We start from the raw sequence: 15,202 nt of genomic DNA, 5'->3' as shown, positions 1-15,202 counted from the left end.
CTCTGCAATAGAAATGGTCCATCAGTGTCTACATTGGTATTTTTGCTTATTGTGATGTAATTTCTTGAATTTCCTCAAATGCTTCACATCCTTAAAATCTCTCCGACCTAGGTTCAAGGTTAGGTCATTTAATAAACTGTAATAATTGATGGTATTGAAATGGAAAAACATCGATTTAAACAGGATCATGCAAACAACAATCTCCCGCCACCGCCTGTGGGAGGTCCGTTTTCAAAGAGTTAAACCTAAAGGGAGATTTTTGATGATTTTTAATCAACTCAATAAAGACAGCTTTAGGACTATAAAATCAGGATATGAAGATGGCAGTGGTAATATCCTGGGCATAATGCATTTCTTGTAAACTCATTAACAGCTTTGTCCAATGCCCGATTCTTCTCGTTGAGTATGAAACAACACAGATCGTTGTAGAGCACAGTATTGATCTGGAAAGCTTTTGTTCAGTTAATGCAGTGCTGAATATTATTAGTTGAGTAGGCACAGACGGTAGAGTGTAGAATATAGATAGTGTTTTTGTTTCATAGGACAGATAACACAGTGATATTCATGCCATCATGTTATATGCCAGTCTAGCTGGCCCACTGGGATTTGATACTCCCCATACATGCTCTATATAAGCCTTGAGTCATAATGTGTTCCTCTGAAACCCTCCGCTATGGTGCAGTGAGTCTCCTCTTTATGGATCAATACTGAAGCAATGAGCTGACACAGTGAAAAGCAATATTCATAAATAATGAGCAGGGCACCCTTTCACCCTGCCCCGTCTTTCACTCCTGGCCAAGAAAAGAACAAAACCGTTAACACGATGCTTTTTTTATGGAGTATTCTGATTTAAGATGAAACATTTTGTCACTGTGCTGCCTTACTGTTTGCTGCTGCATACATTATGTGAAGGTTGGACTATTGTTAATGCAAACCTTCGTCCTTGTTCTAGTTTGACAGTGTTACACTTTTCTTTATAGATGATTATAGATAGAGGTCTCTGTGTTTGCTGTGTTCAATTTCTCTCCTGATGTGCCGTTTGTTCCGGGGAGACGACAACCTGGGGTTTCAGGAAATCTCTTTTGCAATGATTCACAGTGAGGTGTCACCTGTAGTAGCACTCCCATCAACAGCACAAAGATGTGCCGGTGAGCGAGCACGGAGAACGGCTTTAAGTGCTTAATTATTACCCTTTTCACCACCTCTTTATTTTGGGCGCAGTCGGTCACAGCTGAAGCATGATGCACGTCACCCAAATAAACGGATTTAGCAATAACAGTTCTTGTCATTTTTGCAATCTCCACCTGAAAGGAGACTAATGGCAGTCGATTTTAGAGTGGATCTCTCTGCGTCATTTAACCCACACAGCATGTAGAAAACAGGGTGCACACAGCCCAGGGGCAGAGATACTTTTGTACCGTCTGTGGATACACAATTTAATTGACCTCTTAAAAGTGTATTCAAACATGAAGCCAATTTTAGAGGTGGCGCTTTTTCACATAAACAGGATGTTAAGACATTAGTGGACCATACTAGACCCACTGAGGACAAACTGAGGTGAGACATGTCTGCAAGTTAAAAACGCTTCAATTTGAGTGTCAATTTTGCACATATCCCGAGGCTTATGATTCCTCTTTGTATCGTACAGAGACCAGAAGGAAAAGGACAATGCTGGTGGAAAATGACAAAGAGCTGGAGGAGATCAGTTAGATTCTGAGCTGTCAAACAAACAAACACACACAGCCAGACTTCACATACACACAAGAGCCCCTTTTCCATACACATGTGATGGCTTGGCTTGACTCAGCCCAGCAGGGATTTGCATCTCCATTACAACTGGGCTACCCGGTGGAAGGTATGTGTAACCAGGGCTGTGACTAGTGGTGAAAGGAGCGGCTGTAAAACGGTGGATAAACACATTTCATTTCCTGTGTTCTTCACAGTGAAAGTCCCCTGTCATTTTCGCTGCTTGTACTCTTCCTCCCTGCAGTATTAGTAGACTCGTTTTTAGAGCTGCGACGATTAATCGGTTAATCGATTAGTTGTTGACTATTAAATTATTCGCCAACTGTTTTGATACTCCTTTACAACACTTAACTGAATATCTTTGAGTTGTGGGTGTATTTGAAATTTTTTCAGCATTTGCTGATATTTTTTTATAGACCAAACAACTAATCGATTAATCGCAAAAAATAATCTACAGATTACTCAACACTGACAATAATCTTTAGTTGCATCCCCACTTGTTTTTATTGAAGAATAGCCGCTAACAAAGCTTCGCTACTTCGCTGCTAAACACATTTCATTTCCTTTAAATTCTTCACAATAAAAGTCCCCAGTTAAAATCTTTTATTATGAAGCAGCAAAAATCTGGAAATGTTGGGTTTTCCACAGCAGAAATTTAACACGACGCCTACAGACTCCTACTGAAAGCGCAACAGTAAAATAAAGCAGATTTCTGAAAGAGGATAAAAACAGGGATGCAGGAGAGAAACTAAACTTCAAACCACAGAGATTGAGTCCTCAGTCACACGCTTGTCTGAGGGGGAAAAGGATTGGCCGCGGTCAGCAAGACGTCACAGCAACCCACTCGGAGGCATGTCGGGCGCGACTTGGCACAATTGGGCCAAGTACGGCTAATGTTTGAGCAGTCGGTTCATTGGCTGTTTGGGGAACATAAACCCGGACCCCAAAACCATGTTAAAAGTTGTTCAATTTACATTTTGATTATTAGATTAATCATTGTATCTATAAAATGTCAGAAAAAAGTGAAATATGTTCATCATAATTTCCCAAATGTCAAGGTCACATCTTCAAATAGTTTTTGTTGTCCTAAGGGTCCCAAAAAAAAGTTAGTTTACTGTCATAGAGAGGTTTTCAAACTGCATGAACCACTGCAGTCCTTCTGAGTCATAGCTCAGTCAAATTTTAATACACAGACATGTTAATACATTTTAAGATTCAGTGTGATTTACACTTCCCAAGGATATATTATCTCCCATGTCCATCTCAAATAAACATCCATAAATTCATTAGAAATCATAGAAAAAGACGCTCCTTACACATCCAGAACTTTCCTGAAAATAAGTTTTTAAGTTTTCTTCAGTATTAAAATAATCCTGTGATGGTTGTCTGCACATCCATGGGCACATTGCAAAGAGGAACTACTAAAAGCTAATTCGGCATACTTTTGATCTTGCTAATTTGCCAAAATGTAAATAAATATAAGTTAAAAAACTCTTTATCTGAGGGCCCCCCACCACAGAGTCAGACTTTGAAAGCCACTGATGTAAACAAAGTAAAGCATCAATACAGATCCTCACCTTTGAGAAGCTGGAATCATCAAATGTTTGGCATTTTTATTTTTACTTGGAAAAATTACTCAAATTAATAATTTATTATCTAAATAGCTGCCAATTAATGTTCTGTTGATCGACTTATCAATTAATCAACTTATTGTTTAATCTTTAAATCACAATATTAAAGAATTGCTGTATTTTAAATCGCAGTATGTATAAAATCAGCACTGGGAGTATCAATATATATTTTTTTGATGTCCCTGTTATTTTTTGTTTCTAATAATCAACACTTTATATGATATTTTCTTAAAAAACAAAACAAAACAGTTGCTTCTTGCTTCTGTGGAAAAAAATGTGGTTCTATAGTTGGTTAGTGTCAGAATTTTGCTGCATCTGCAGAGCAGCTAGCCTTTACCATCTTTCATTGTCTTGGTGGTGATAGCATGCAGGGATTTTGAATAGTCATTTAACCTTATTATGTGTGCGCTATTAATAGCAAACTGCTGCCGTTCCTTTAACAGAGGACCCATTCTCAGTTTTCTGTCAACCTATCTTTGCCTTGCCATTATAGCTGCCCCTCCCACTCGCTATCTCTCCCTCCCAAGGCCTCACCGCTTCATCAGCTCTAGTAACTATTAGCTCCTGTGCTGAACAATGTTCATGTCGTCCCCGAGCGGCACTGGACTCATCTGTGATGAGGTGAGCGGTGAATATGCGGTCTCGCTGAAGCTGGGACAGATGTTGACACACAAGGGATTTAAAAAGGGTGCACTTTTGTTGCAGATGTTTGGCACTAATCACAGACATACTGGCTGCATGTATCATATAATATTGTGCTTTATCTATTTGCACTAATAAAAGCTTAATAACTGAAATCTTATCACGCTTATTGACAGTGTTTATTTTCCACTCTTGATTATTTGGAGAAACAGTCAGCCTTTTGGCCATTTCATTTCTCTAATTATTACAGCAGAAATCAGCGTCATCTTGACCGCAGTGACAGATTATTATCATAATAAATCCGTCTGCTCTGTTATTGTCTCCTAAATGCTTACCCCAGACCCCTCCCCCACCGCATCCCTGGCTGTATCCTGCTTCTCCGTCCTTCTGGTGCATGCAGAGTGGCTTGGGTTTCTTATAATATTCTGTCCACTGCTTCCTCAATTAATGGAACAACCAGGAGCTCAGATGTCACGGGAAGCACTTTTATCGGCAACTTGGAGGATCTCAGTCTGAGTGGTTTACCGCTGGTGGTGGTGGCGGTGGTGGTGGGGGGCGGCTGTACAGTGGTGGCAGCAGCGTTGACGGGGATGGCATCCTCATTGCACAGCAGCCGAAGGCAGTGGAGGGAGTGGAAAGAAACGCATGGAAATAGTGGGAGACAGAAGAGAGTAGTGGCAGACGTTGCATCCTGAGTGTTATTTGCAACATCAGTGTTTTGTGGATGGGAGTGAGTTTGACAAAAAAGAAACAGAGGGAGCTACAGCAGGAGGCGTGTGCTGTTCAGAGATAGAAGTACAGCAGAGCGAGTGGAGTAAGTGGGAAGCAATCACGAGGGAAATGGACCGTCAAACTGTACTTCCCAACTCACGTGTGGATTAAGGTGAGCGCCAGCGTCTGTATCATGCAGATAAAACCAACCTCATCTCAGTGACGGAGTACCTGTGGAGCAGCACCATGTGGAATAATTATAGAAAAGACACCAGCTGTGAGGACAACTGAGGGGATTCGGTGAGGACCAGGAAGTGGCTGCGGCTTGCAGCTCGTCTATCTTTTCCACACGTCTTCTAACCCCAGAACAGCCAGGCTACTAATGAGCAAGTCGATGTGTGGCTGTGGCTGCAGCTTCATCTCTTCTCTGATGAAGAGACTGGGCCGCACGACGTGCTGCTCAGATCTCTTCTCCAGCCATACTTCAGAACAGCTGCATCGACTGGCCACTGGCTGCCCACCTCAACCAAAGGTAACAATGCGTCAGCGGCCACATCTGTGTCTCCACGCCCTCCTGATCAGTCATCTGTACGCTTCTTATGTGTTATCACCCGTGTGCAACGCAGGAAACATATGGGGCCTGACGGCATATTGCAGAAAGTACCGCGTGTCAAGTCCGTGTTTGCCTGCCCTGGTTGTCTAAAACAATTTCCCAGGTACAAGAAGAAGTGTGCTACCAGGGAGAGCAGTGCAGTAATTGATTATTTAATGGAACCAGGTGATTTAACGGCTGTCTTGCTGCCTTGACAACAGTGGACTTGCTTTCAGCTGGCAGTCATTTAAATGGATGCCTTCAGACTGCCTGTGGTTTACAGGAGAAAAAAGCTTTTTCTAATGGAACAAATAAAAGCCAAACAAGATTGCGTCTGAGTGCTTGTGTGTGTGTGTGTGTGTGTGAACGAGAGTGTGACTTTGTTCTAACACAGACTTGTGTCTCATGGCTGTAGCTTCTAGGGTTCCCTCTGTTTCATTGTTTGTTATGCACATGACTGTTTTAATAGTTGGCTGGCACCAACTGGAAGGGACTTAAAATCCCAGAGTCCTTCTGGCAGAGGGCCATTCTCACAGTGGAGACTGATTGTCTTAGTTTCCAAGAAGATTCATGCTCTAAATAATGATAGAAATCCACAAAGGAAAATGTTGTGGAATTATTTGGCTGTTGCATGGCAACAATTCAAATAAAGAGATAATGAGTGGCGGTTTTAGAGGAGGCGTACTGTGCTTACAGACAACAAAAACTTAATGTCACTTTTATGTAGAACAGAAGTTATTGTTTTCCTGAGAAAGCATTGTCACAGAGTGCTTGAAACTGTGACGTGAATGTGGAGAAACATCCCTCTCTCAAGCAGATCAGGGATTGAGGTTTCACTTTCTTCCTCTGAGACATCACAGGGCACCAGCTGTAAATAGAAATATCGATTAATAGCTTCTGTGTTGAATTGGAGACGGAGGTTTCAACAAACCCAAAGTATTTATAGGATTTCTAGACTTTTGTAGGAATCATGGAAAACATTTTTTAATATTACATTTCCTGGCTCAAAGAATTAATAATTGCAAAAGTCAAAATCCTCATTAACACTTATTAGTTGTGTTACATGTTGCAGTAATTCAGGAGGCAGGTATGAGACAACAGAATATGTCGGCTTTAAAGGACTAAAGGCCCAGACACACCAACCTGACACCAAAGAACTAGCGGCGACGAAGGCCGACCTTTGAGTCGCCTCACGTCGCCTCACGTCGCCTTAGTTTTGGCCAACAAGTTGCACTCACACACACCGCAAAGACTACAGCCGACAGCCAACTACCACGTACGTCCTGCGCCCGCGTGAGATGAAATAACTCTCCACACCGGCAGGTCACAGTAGTCCGTATTTGTCATTCAAAAAGGGAAACTGGAAGACCGAGGACAGCGGATATACAAGCCGTTATTATGATGAGTACATGAAACAAAGCAGCGTTTGCCGACCATTTTCACACCACTCTCACTCACCACTTGGCTTCATTTAAGAGGGGCTGCCGTTGTGAAAATATCCATGTATTTGAATGATGAGATGAGAAAATGAGGAGCCTTCTGTGTTTATCGTCTTGACTTTACTTGTTTGCTTACTTTCCTCACTTCAATATTTCTTCTCGTGCACTGATTCGTTTAAGCTGAACAGTCAGTCAGAGCGTTTTGTCTCACCGACGGGCTCCGACACCGATTCAACATGCTGAATCGGCTGAAAAACCTCCAACATGTGCTGACTAAAGCTCACGATGCAGGAAACACCGCAAAAACAAGGCCGACAGATGCTCACCGACCGCCCTAAACTGTTCGACGGCCGTCTGTCGACTGTGTGTAAGGGCCTTTATATTGGTTTTTCTAAGTGGAGCCACGCTACATCCGCTGCTCAATTTATATCTGTTACTGTATGTGCTTTGTGAACAGCCAATATTGTCTCCACTCTCTCCTACAGTTCTATTAAGGTCATATTGGTGTGATTTATTGCTGCCATTTGAGGGTCTCCAGCTCACTCCTCTAATTTTCTTTCCGTATTCTCAACAAGGTTTATGTGCTCGCTGTATCCAGTAGCCTTGAAACGATTGAGTCTCTTTTTTAAGTCAGGTTTCATCTTTTTCAAAGCTGGAAATCAGTCACACTTTAGACTCCCCCCGGATCTCAGTTTCCACCATCAAACACAGAATCTCCTCATAAGCATTTCAATCATGAACTTGAATGATTTGAAATGGATATTTTTTATAGATGCCTCATGTTTTAGATACACCAACTCGGACATCATTGATTCACAAATTAGCACATGCCAGTAGAAAACCGTGATTATTTGAGTGCACAATAATTACTGGAATAAGAAGATGATTTCCATGGCCCATTAAACCATACTTTAATTACAAAAACCCCTTTACTGGAAACGGTGGTGGTGACAGATGTTACATAAAGTTTGTCCTTCTGCTCAGACATACAATCTTGATACATTTTCAAGAAATTGTAATATTTTACTTTTGGCACCACTTTTGAAATGAATTGTACCCAAGTGTCTTCATAAACTGCCGTTCAAACTGTCTTTAATGGGAGAGAACATTTTAGTTTCTTTTCTCTTAACGACATAACATTGCAACTTAAATAAAACGGGCATTTACTGGCAGCCAGTTTACGGGAAATCACTCGATTTAATGGGACATGATAAAGGGAGTTCTGCCGACTGTAAAGGCTGCGAAGTGGAAAGAATGAGAGCCTCTCTTCTGTAGCTTGATCAGGACTGGATTTTCTAGGCCGTTACCATTATTGGTATTTCAGAGTTTCAAAAATCTGATAAGGATTAGGGTTGCAAAGGGTCGTAAAATAATTCAAAGGGAAATTTATGCCTTATGGCATGCTTTGGTTTAAAGTATGCCCATTTAAATGAATTGTAACCATGCAGTGCATTCAGCAGCGTACTCCTCATCACATGTACAGATTATTTGCCAACATCCCATTAAATAGGATTTGAGTAAAAGGACAACTCTCAGCATGCACAGTGCATTCTCCCATCACAGCCAGCACTACTGCACTGTCTGAGCCAGAGGACTACATGCTTTCATTTAAGTTTTGATTATATTGCTTTCGTGTAAGTTTGGATTATATCACTGGAGCGAATATATTAGTGAAAATTTCCACCTTGAATATTTCCGGAAATTTGTAACCCTAATAAGGATAGACAGTATTGACCGAACATGTGACAAGAAGTCCTTAAAGTTTGTATTTTACTCAGGACACCCCTATAAATCAATTTGAAATAACAAATTTACAGCTAATTTCAAATGGCTTACTTCCAGCCCATAACATCACAGCCATGATCAGATTGTATCTCAGTCTTCCTTTGAGTTTAATTTGAATCAGCAGTGAAGCTGTTTGAACAAAGAACACTGAACTGTTAAAGCGAGGGTAGGCAGACTGTTTTTGTCATCATTGTGCAAAAAATCCAGGTCATTTCAGAGAAAAAGCGGTTTTACTGACTTGCAGTTTTACAGTGGTAGGAAACAAGTTCAGATGTCAGCTGAGCGGCGCGTCAGACAGGTTAGTCGCTGCTCTGATGCTGTCCACAAAAAGTTAATGCATACCTGTTGCTCACCCAACACAGCATGTAGAGAGCTCCACCCAAGAGAAACACACTCTTGCTGAAGTGCACAAGGCTAAAGTAATGTCTGTGCGTGCCACAGCTGTGTCTTTACACCAGGGACAGTCTGGATGTATGTCGCACTGCCAGACTGCTGGGTACACACTATCAAGGTTGGTCTATATACATGTTATTATTCTCAGAAAATGGAAAATCTTTTGGCCACTAAGCATTTATAATAACATGTTTAAGGGCACAATTAAAGAGATTCTGTCTAAGTTGGCATGCCACAAACTTTTTAGCCAAAGGATTACAGGCCAACAGCATAAGCTTCCATGTTATTTGCACAACAACTTTGAAAGAAGTAAAAACTCTGTTGGTACTGTTTGTTTAAGCTGCATTCATTTTCTTTTATTACCTGGATAAAACTGACATATTAGCATAGCATCTTATACATTGTTATGGCATTCATGTTAGCAAACAGTGGCTTATTAACACATCACACAGGCACAGAACAACATCAGCATTCATTTTGGGGTTTGTGTTTTTGGCCACCTGACAATTGTGTCTAATATTTATTCACTTTTTTTATCTTTGTTTTAGTCTCAACTAACTTCCTGAGGAAAATATCTTGCTTTTTAGATGCTAAAGGCTCCACTGTGGCTCACCAGTTAGTCGCTCATCTTGTCTGTCTCTTGCTTGGTGTTGGACACATAGATATTTGAGTCATTGTTGATATAAAATATTGGTTAGAGCAGCTTTAATTATTGTCTATTTTGACATGTTAGTTTACTGGCTAACGTGATCAGTATAAGCAATAGTAACACAATTGAAATAAGAAAATTTAAACGACGGATTTAGTTGTGTCCCATAGTTAAATAATCCCATAATTTGGAAAAATCTCTGATCTCATTATCTGTGTTTACTCTCTCTATCTCCTGGGCACCTGTGTCACCTGTTTGCATCAGGAGACACAAATTCACACCTGCCCTCCCCGGCTTCCCAAAGCTATTTTTATCCACTCCATTGCTCCTGCATGCACAAGTTTCATTCATCAGTCTCTATTCTTAGTCCTGCATTACTAGAGACCATGTGCCAAGTCTTTGTTCACTTTAAGTTTTCCTGGAATCTGTTTATGTGTTAGCTGCCCCAAAACACCAATTCAACCACTTTATAAGCTTCAACAGAAGAACGATTTTTATAATTGTACACGCTGCTACTCTGAAACGATTGTCTGCGTGCCATTTAAAGGTGCATTTGAGTTGGGAACAATATAATTGAAGGATGAATGATAACATGTTTAAAAAGACCCTTTTAATATAAGTGTTTTACAGCTATAATTGAACAAATACACGAAAGCTTTCGGTCAACAAATGAATCAAAACACAGCTCCATGTGTCCTGTTTCATCAGCAACACATTTTCATTGTGTGTTAACCTCTCTTACTCTGTTTGCACTGCATACAGTTGTTTCAACAACAATAACAACAAACTAATTTCATGCTGTGTTTAGGAAACTAATTACGGAAACCTCGGCCGTTCCGGTAAAAGGCAGGGACAACTTTAGCTATTCATAGCCTTCCTCTTCTGAGCTCACAGCAATGAACTGGCAGTCCCGAGAGGGTCTGTGCAATCTGAGATAGGTCTAATGCTTCCCACCACAGCACTGGGACTGTATAGCCAAGACAGGGAGAAGCCTACAAAGGGACTGGTGACTTTTTCTTCAAGGTCAAAGCAATTGGTTTTCACCGAGACAGATAAAGTATGTGAGCCTCTCGAAAAATATGTTCTCATCTCGTATGTAGTGCATTGAGGAGATTTGGGACTGCAGTCTGCACAGCCGACTCCTAATTTGTCACAGTTTAAGATTAGCTAAAGACCTCATGTGGGCATTGAAAAGGCCTATTGGCACCTTAAAGCTACATTAGCTAAGATTATGTACAATTTAACAGACAAAATTAAACTTCTTCTCAGTATTGTGTGTGACCAGTAGTGAACCTCTGATCGCATGTGCCTGATAGTGAACCGCCAAATGTAACTAGTCTATGAATCAAGAGAATAAAAGATGAAAACCAGAAAGAATTGTTTACTAATTAAAGATTAGTCTGAAAAATTAATTCCTCTGTGTTGTTCACAATTAAACTACTGCTTGTGTTTGCAAGATTTCACCTAGCCCAAACAAAAACAACCAATCACAGCCGAGCTGGAGGATAAACAGTCTATGAGCTGGCTGTCAATGACTCGCAAACTCCAATCAAACGGTCAAACTAGGCAGCGCTGATCAAATAGGAATCAATATTCTGTTACTGTAATGCCTATTTCTTGCCTCAAATGTTTTCAGAAACATGTTGTAGTGTACTGTTTAGCTGTAAAATGAGAAAGTTTGAACCCTGATACTGATCCTTGAGATCGCATCGGGACATCCCTAGTTGATAATACTTTTTTATGACTTGCAGAATATCTTTTATTCATTTGATGTTACAACACTAGACTGCTACTATTAATATCTGCACAGTTGGTGCCCTTCCATACAGAAGCTTCACTGTAGTACTTATTTCTTACTACTTGTCTTACAGCTTTCCATGTGTTGGTGGAAGTCATTGATACTAAAGAGCCTCAAGGATAGAACTGCTTTGCATGCTACCTACTCAGCCCACTACCACTTGGACCTGACAAATCCATGAGTCACTCATCCCACTTAGCTTTATTTACATAAGTCTTTCTTTCCACTTGAATGTTGAGTCAGTAGAATGAAATTTGTGTATTAAGTTGATTTGCTTTTGAGTGCTTTAAGTTGTGTTTGTTTGAGCTTGTGCCTTGGTTTCAGAAAACTAAAAGACCAAAGCAAAGATGATACAATGCCTCGAATCAGTGGACATCCAACACTGATATAAAAATATATCTTCCAAAAACAGTTTGGAAACACACAGAGAGCTGCCAGTAAATGCTCAGCACTCAAATATACTGCCTGTGGAAAAATGGAAACACGACTTGCAAATCTAATTTATTGCAGTACTAGTAATATTTGTTCCATCTATTTGAACATGGACCGTCTTTGGACGCCAACTGTCCTCCTTTTTCAGTTTTGTAACCAAAGAAAGAGACTGTGATCGGACCTTAGATGCAACAATTTAGTCAATTCAATGACATCTTGTGTCTGAGTGACTTTGTTACTGTTTCAGATCCAGTGACAAACTGAGATTTTGTGTCCTGTTTGGTAGCTTTGCCAGATGTCTGAAGGAGTCAAGTATTTTTATATATACTGTATACCCCCATATCACAAATTTGCTTTACAATCTGTACCTCATACAACACCATCTCTTTCCTTAGACCCTTAATACAGATAAGGGAGAGTCCACAAAACATCCTGGCTGTTATACTGTAACACCATCTGACTTTTCAAGCTTCCCTGTGAGAGGTTTTCAGGTTAAGAGGATGCAACTGCTGATTTTGAAGGGTGTGAGGGATTATAACAAGATGTAATGAACCACTGCTCCCAGTAGAACAACCTGTTCATTGTTTAATTAGCTTCTAGAAATGTAGAAACATATAATGATAGGGCTGTCAATCAATTAAAATATTGAATCACCATTAATCGGATGATTGTCCATAGTTAATCGTGATTAATCTCAAATTAATCGCACATTTTTTTATCTGTTCAAAATATACCTTAATGGAAAATTTGTCAAGTATTTGAATACTCTTATAAACATGGGAGTGGGCAAATTGCTTCATGCAAATGTATGTTTATATTTGTTATTGAAATCAATTAACAACACAAAACAATGACAAATATTGTCCAGAAACCCTCACAGGTACTGCATTTAGCATAAAAATATGCTCAAATCATAACATGGCAAACTGCAGCCCAACAGGCAACAACAGCTGTCAGTGTGTCAGTGTGTTGACTTGACTATGACTTGTTCCAAACTGCATGTGATTATCATAAAGTGGGCATGTCTGTAAAGGGAAGACTCGTGGGTACCCATAGAACCCATTTTCATTCACACATCTTGAGTTCAGATGTCAAGGGACCCCTTTGAAAATGGCCATGCCAGTTTTTCCTCGCCCAAATTTAGCTTAAGTTTGGAGCGTTATGTAACCTCCTTCCCCACAAGCTAGTATGACATGGCTGGTACCAATGGATTCCTTTGTTTTTTCTAGTGTCATATTATACCAGTATTTTCACTCTAGCTATAAAACTGAGCCCGCTACAACCTAAAAATCGCAAGTTATGTTAAATAAATTAGTGGTGTTTACACGTTATTATCGCGTTAACTTTGACAGCCTATAAAAAATACGAATAAAATATAATAACAATCAAAATATAACATGCAAAGAGGTTTCATATTGCACAGGGGTTGGATCTAACTTTGTGTTTGGTAAACAACATGGGGAAAGATTTGGACATGAGGAATGAAGTGGTGGCATTTACAGGGTATTTTATGTGGGAGCCTTTTGGTTTATTTCTAATGTCATAAACTTTCAGTAACTGTGATAATGGTCCTGTTGACAACAATATAAAATACGAAACACTGACAATTTAGCTATAGTCCTGAAATGTCAGCTACAGTAAGGGTATAAGATTTTAAAATATAAATTTATTGGCCTGTAATCATTCGAATAGTGGCTTGTTCTTGTGTAGTAAAGGCCTGTTGCGTGTGCCCAATCCGTAATTAATACTGTTTCTTAGTTTATTTCATTACAAAATTGCAGCAACTCAATTTTATAAATTGTATAAACGGTTTTATAAAATGTTCACAAGCCTGAAGAAAGGTTTGATGTATGAACATCTCAACTTCCAGGTTTAGGTATCTGAATGTGGAGAGAAAAAGCAGAATCAGTGCATCCCTAGTTTTTACAATCATATGTGCAGTGTAAGTTTGAGGACATGTGGATTGAAAGAAACATCCGAGTTCAAAAGAGCGGATGCTTTGTTGGCGACAGATTAGCGGCGTTGCTTGACTTCGATTCCTGCCTTCGTTGCTACGTCTGTGACTCAGCGTCAGAGGGAGAAGCTGTCTCGTTGGAGATAAAGCTCCGGTGCCTATCCTTCAATTCTACATATGGTTTGAGACATTACAGAAGCACGCTCTGTGACTTGTGTGTTTATTCAGGAGGTTTGCCATCATAATCTAGTGGATGCACAGCAGCAACACAGCGGATTTTGAAGATACACAACATGTCTTTCATTTTTCCGAAGCTTCTAGACTACACAAATCTTAAAGACAGTAGTTGGATTCGAATCTTAAGGACAGTTGTTGGAATAGCTTCTGGTACATTTAAGCCATGTTTTGCTTTTGCATTTGACAGATTGGATTTTGTTTATTGGCTTTGTTGGAAGCTGGAACACCAGTAGCTCTCAAGGCTTTTCTGCCCATCCGTCTGCATGTGAGACAGAGCATCCAGCGCTGTGTGATCTGAAGCCAAACACAATCACTCCCACCTTTTTTCCTTGTCTGCTGCTGAGCAGCAATAATGTGGCTCCAAGAGCAAATGTTTAATGTCCATTATTATAATTCAGGGGCAAGAAGAGAGGGATATTCATGCTTATTTTTGGAGGAAATAAGCAGTTGAGCATGTGTTTGTGTGTATGGAATAATTCTTTCTTTTTTTCAGTGGTTGGATTATTTGCCTCAGAAACACAAGCTGAGTGTGAACACAAGAAAACAATCAACATATTTTAACCATCTGTGTCTTTTGTTCTTTTTTTTTGTGTCTCTTTGCAGAATGCCAAGCCCTTCTCCTCCTCAGACAGCCTAGCGAAGGTCCAGGAGGTAGCAAGCTGGCTTTTGGAAATGAACCAGGATCTGCTGTCGGGGGGCAGCAGCAGCAGGCGGAGTCGGGGGCCGGGGGGTCCGGCAGTGCGAGGTAACGCCTCCTCCACGGCCCGGGCACCCCAGCAGGCAGCAGAGGAGGGTGATGAGGATGAGCACATGAACCGGGTAGTAGAGGAGGAAGAGCAGCTGCAGCAAAGGGTAAGGCCAACTAGCATTCAACAAATGATATTGTTGTCACAGGGAAGGATTTGGAAATATAAACCTAGAGGTCTAAACTGGATTGGCGAGTTGTAAGTTGAGGTCTGAAGATGCATGGATCAAATCAAGTCATGTCATTGTGGAAATTTGCTTTAGAGCAAGCAAAAATACTATTCGATCACTCTTCGAAGATCGCCTTGCAGCTGCTCCGTGGGGAGAGAGAGAGACAGTGGGGGAAAACGGTGTGTAGAGCCGGCACATTTTCACATCTAATTCAATGAATTAAGGGTTTATTTGGAAGTTGTTGGAACAACGGAAAGAATAACCAAGACAGTTTTGGT

The 15,202-nt window shown here is 40.5% G+C and overlaps 1 protein-coding gene across 4 annotated transcripts in view; it reads left to right on the top strand.

The window, feature by feature from the left end:
* fbxw7 (F-box and WD repeat domain containing 7) overlaps positions 1 to 15,202 on the top strand; it is a 148,366-nt gene that overhangs the window by 35,245 nt on the left and 97,919 nt on the right. For 3 of the 4 annotated variants that reach the window (XM_074629495.1, XM_074629496.1, XM_074629494.1), the window contains one exon: positions 14,613 to 14,861. In XM_074629495.1, coding sequence (XP_074485596.1) covers positions 14,682 to 14,861 — 180 coding nt within the window. In that variant the 5' untranslated portion in view covers positions 14,613 to 14,681. Of the gene's footprint in view, positions 1 to 5,097; positions 5,263 to 14,612; positions 14,862 to 15,202 lie in introns of those variants that run through there. The other variant, XM_074629493.1, reaches the window with a different exon arrangement.

The sequence above is a fragment of the Sebastes fasciatus genome, chromosome 3 (assembly GCF_043250625.1).
Source record: "Sebastes fasciatus isolate fSebFas1 chromosome 3, fSebFas1.pri, whole genome shotgun sequence".
Classification (NCBI taxonomy): domain Eukaryota; kingdom Metazoa; phylum Chordata; class Actinopteri; order Perciformes; family Sebastidae; genus Sebastes; species Sebastes fasciatus.
The sequence above is the reverse complement of the archived record's forward strand: the minus strand, read 5'-3'. Positions and strand labels throughout refer to the sequence as shown.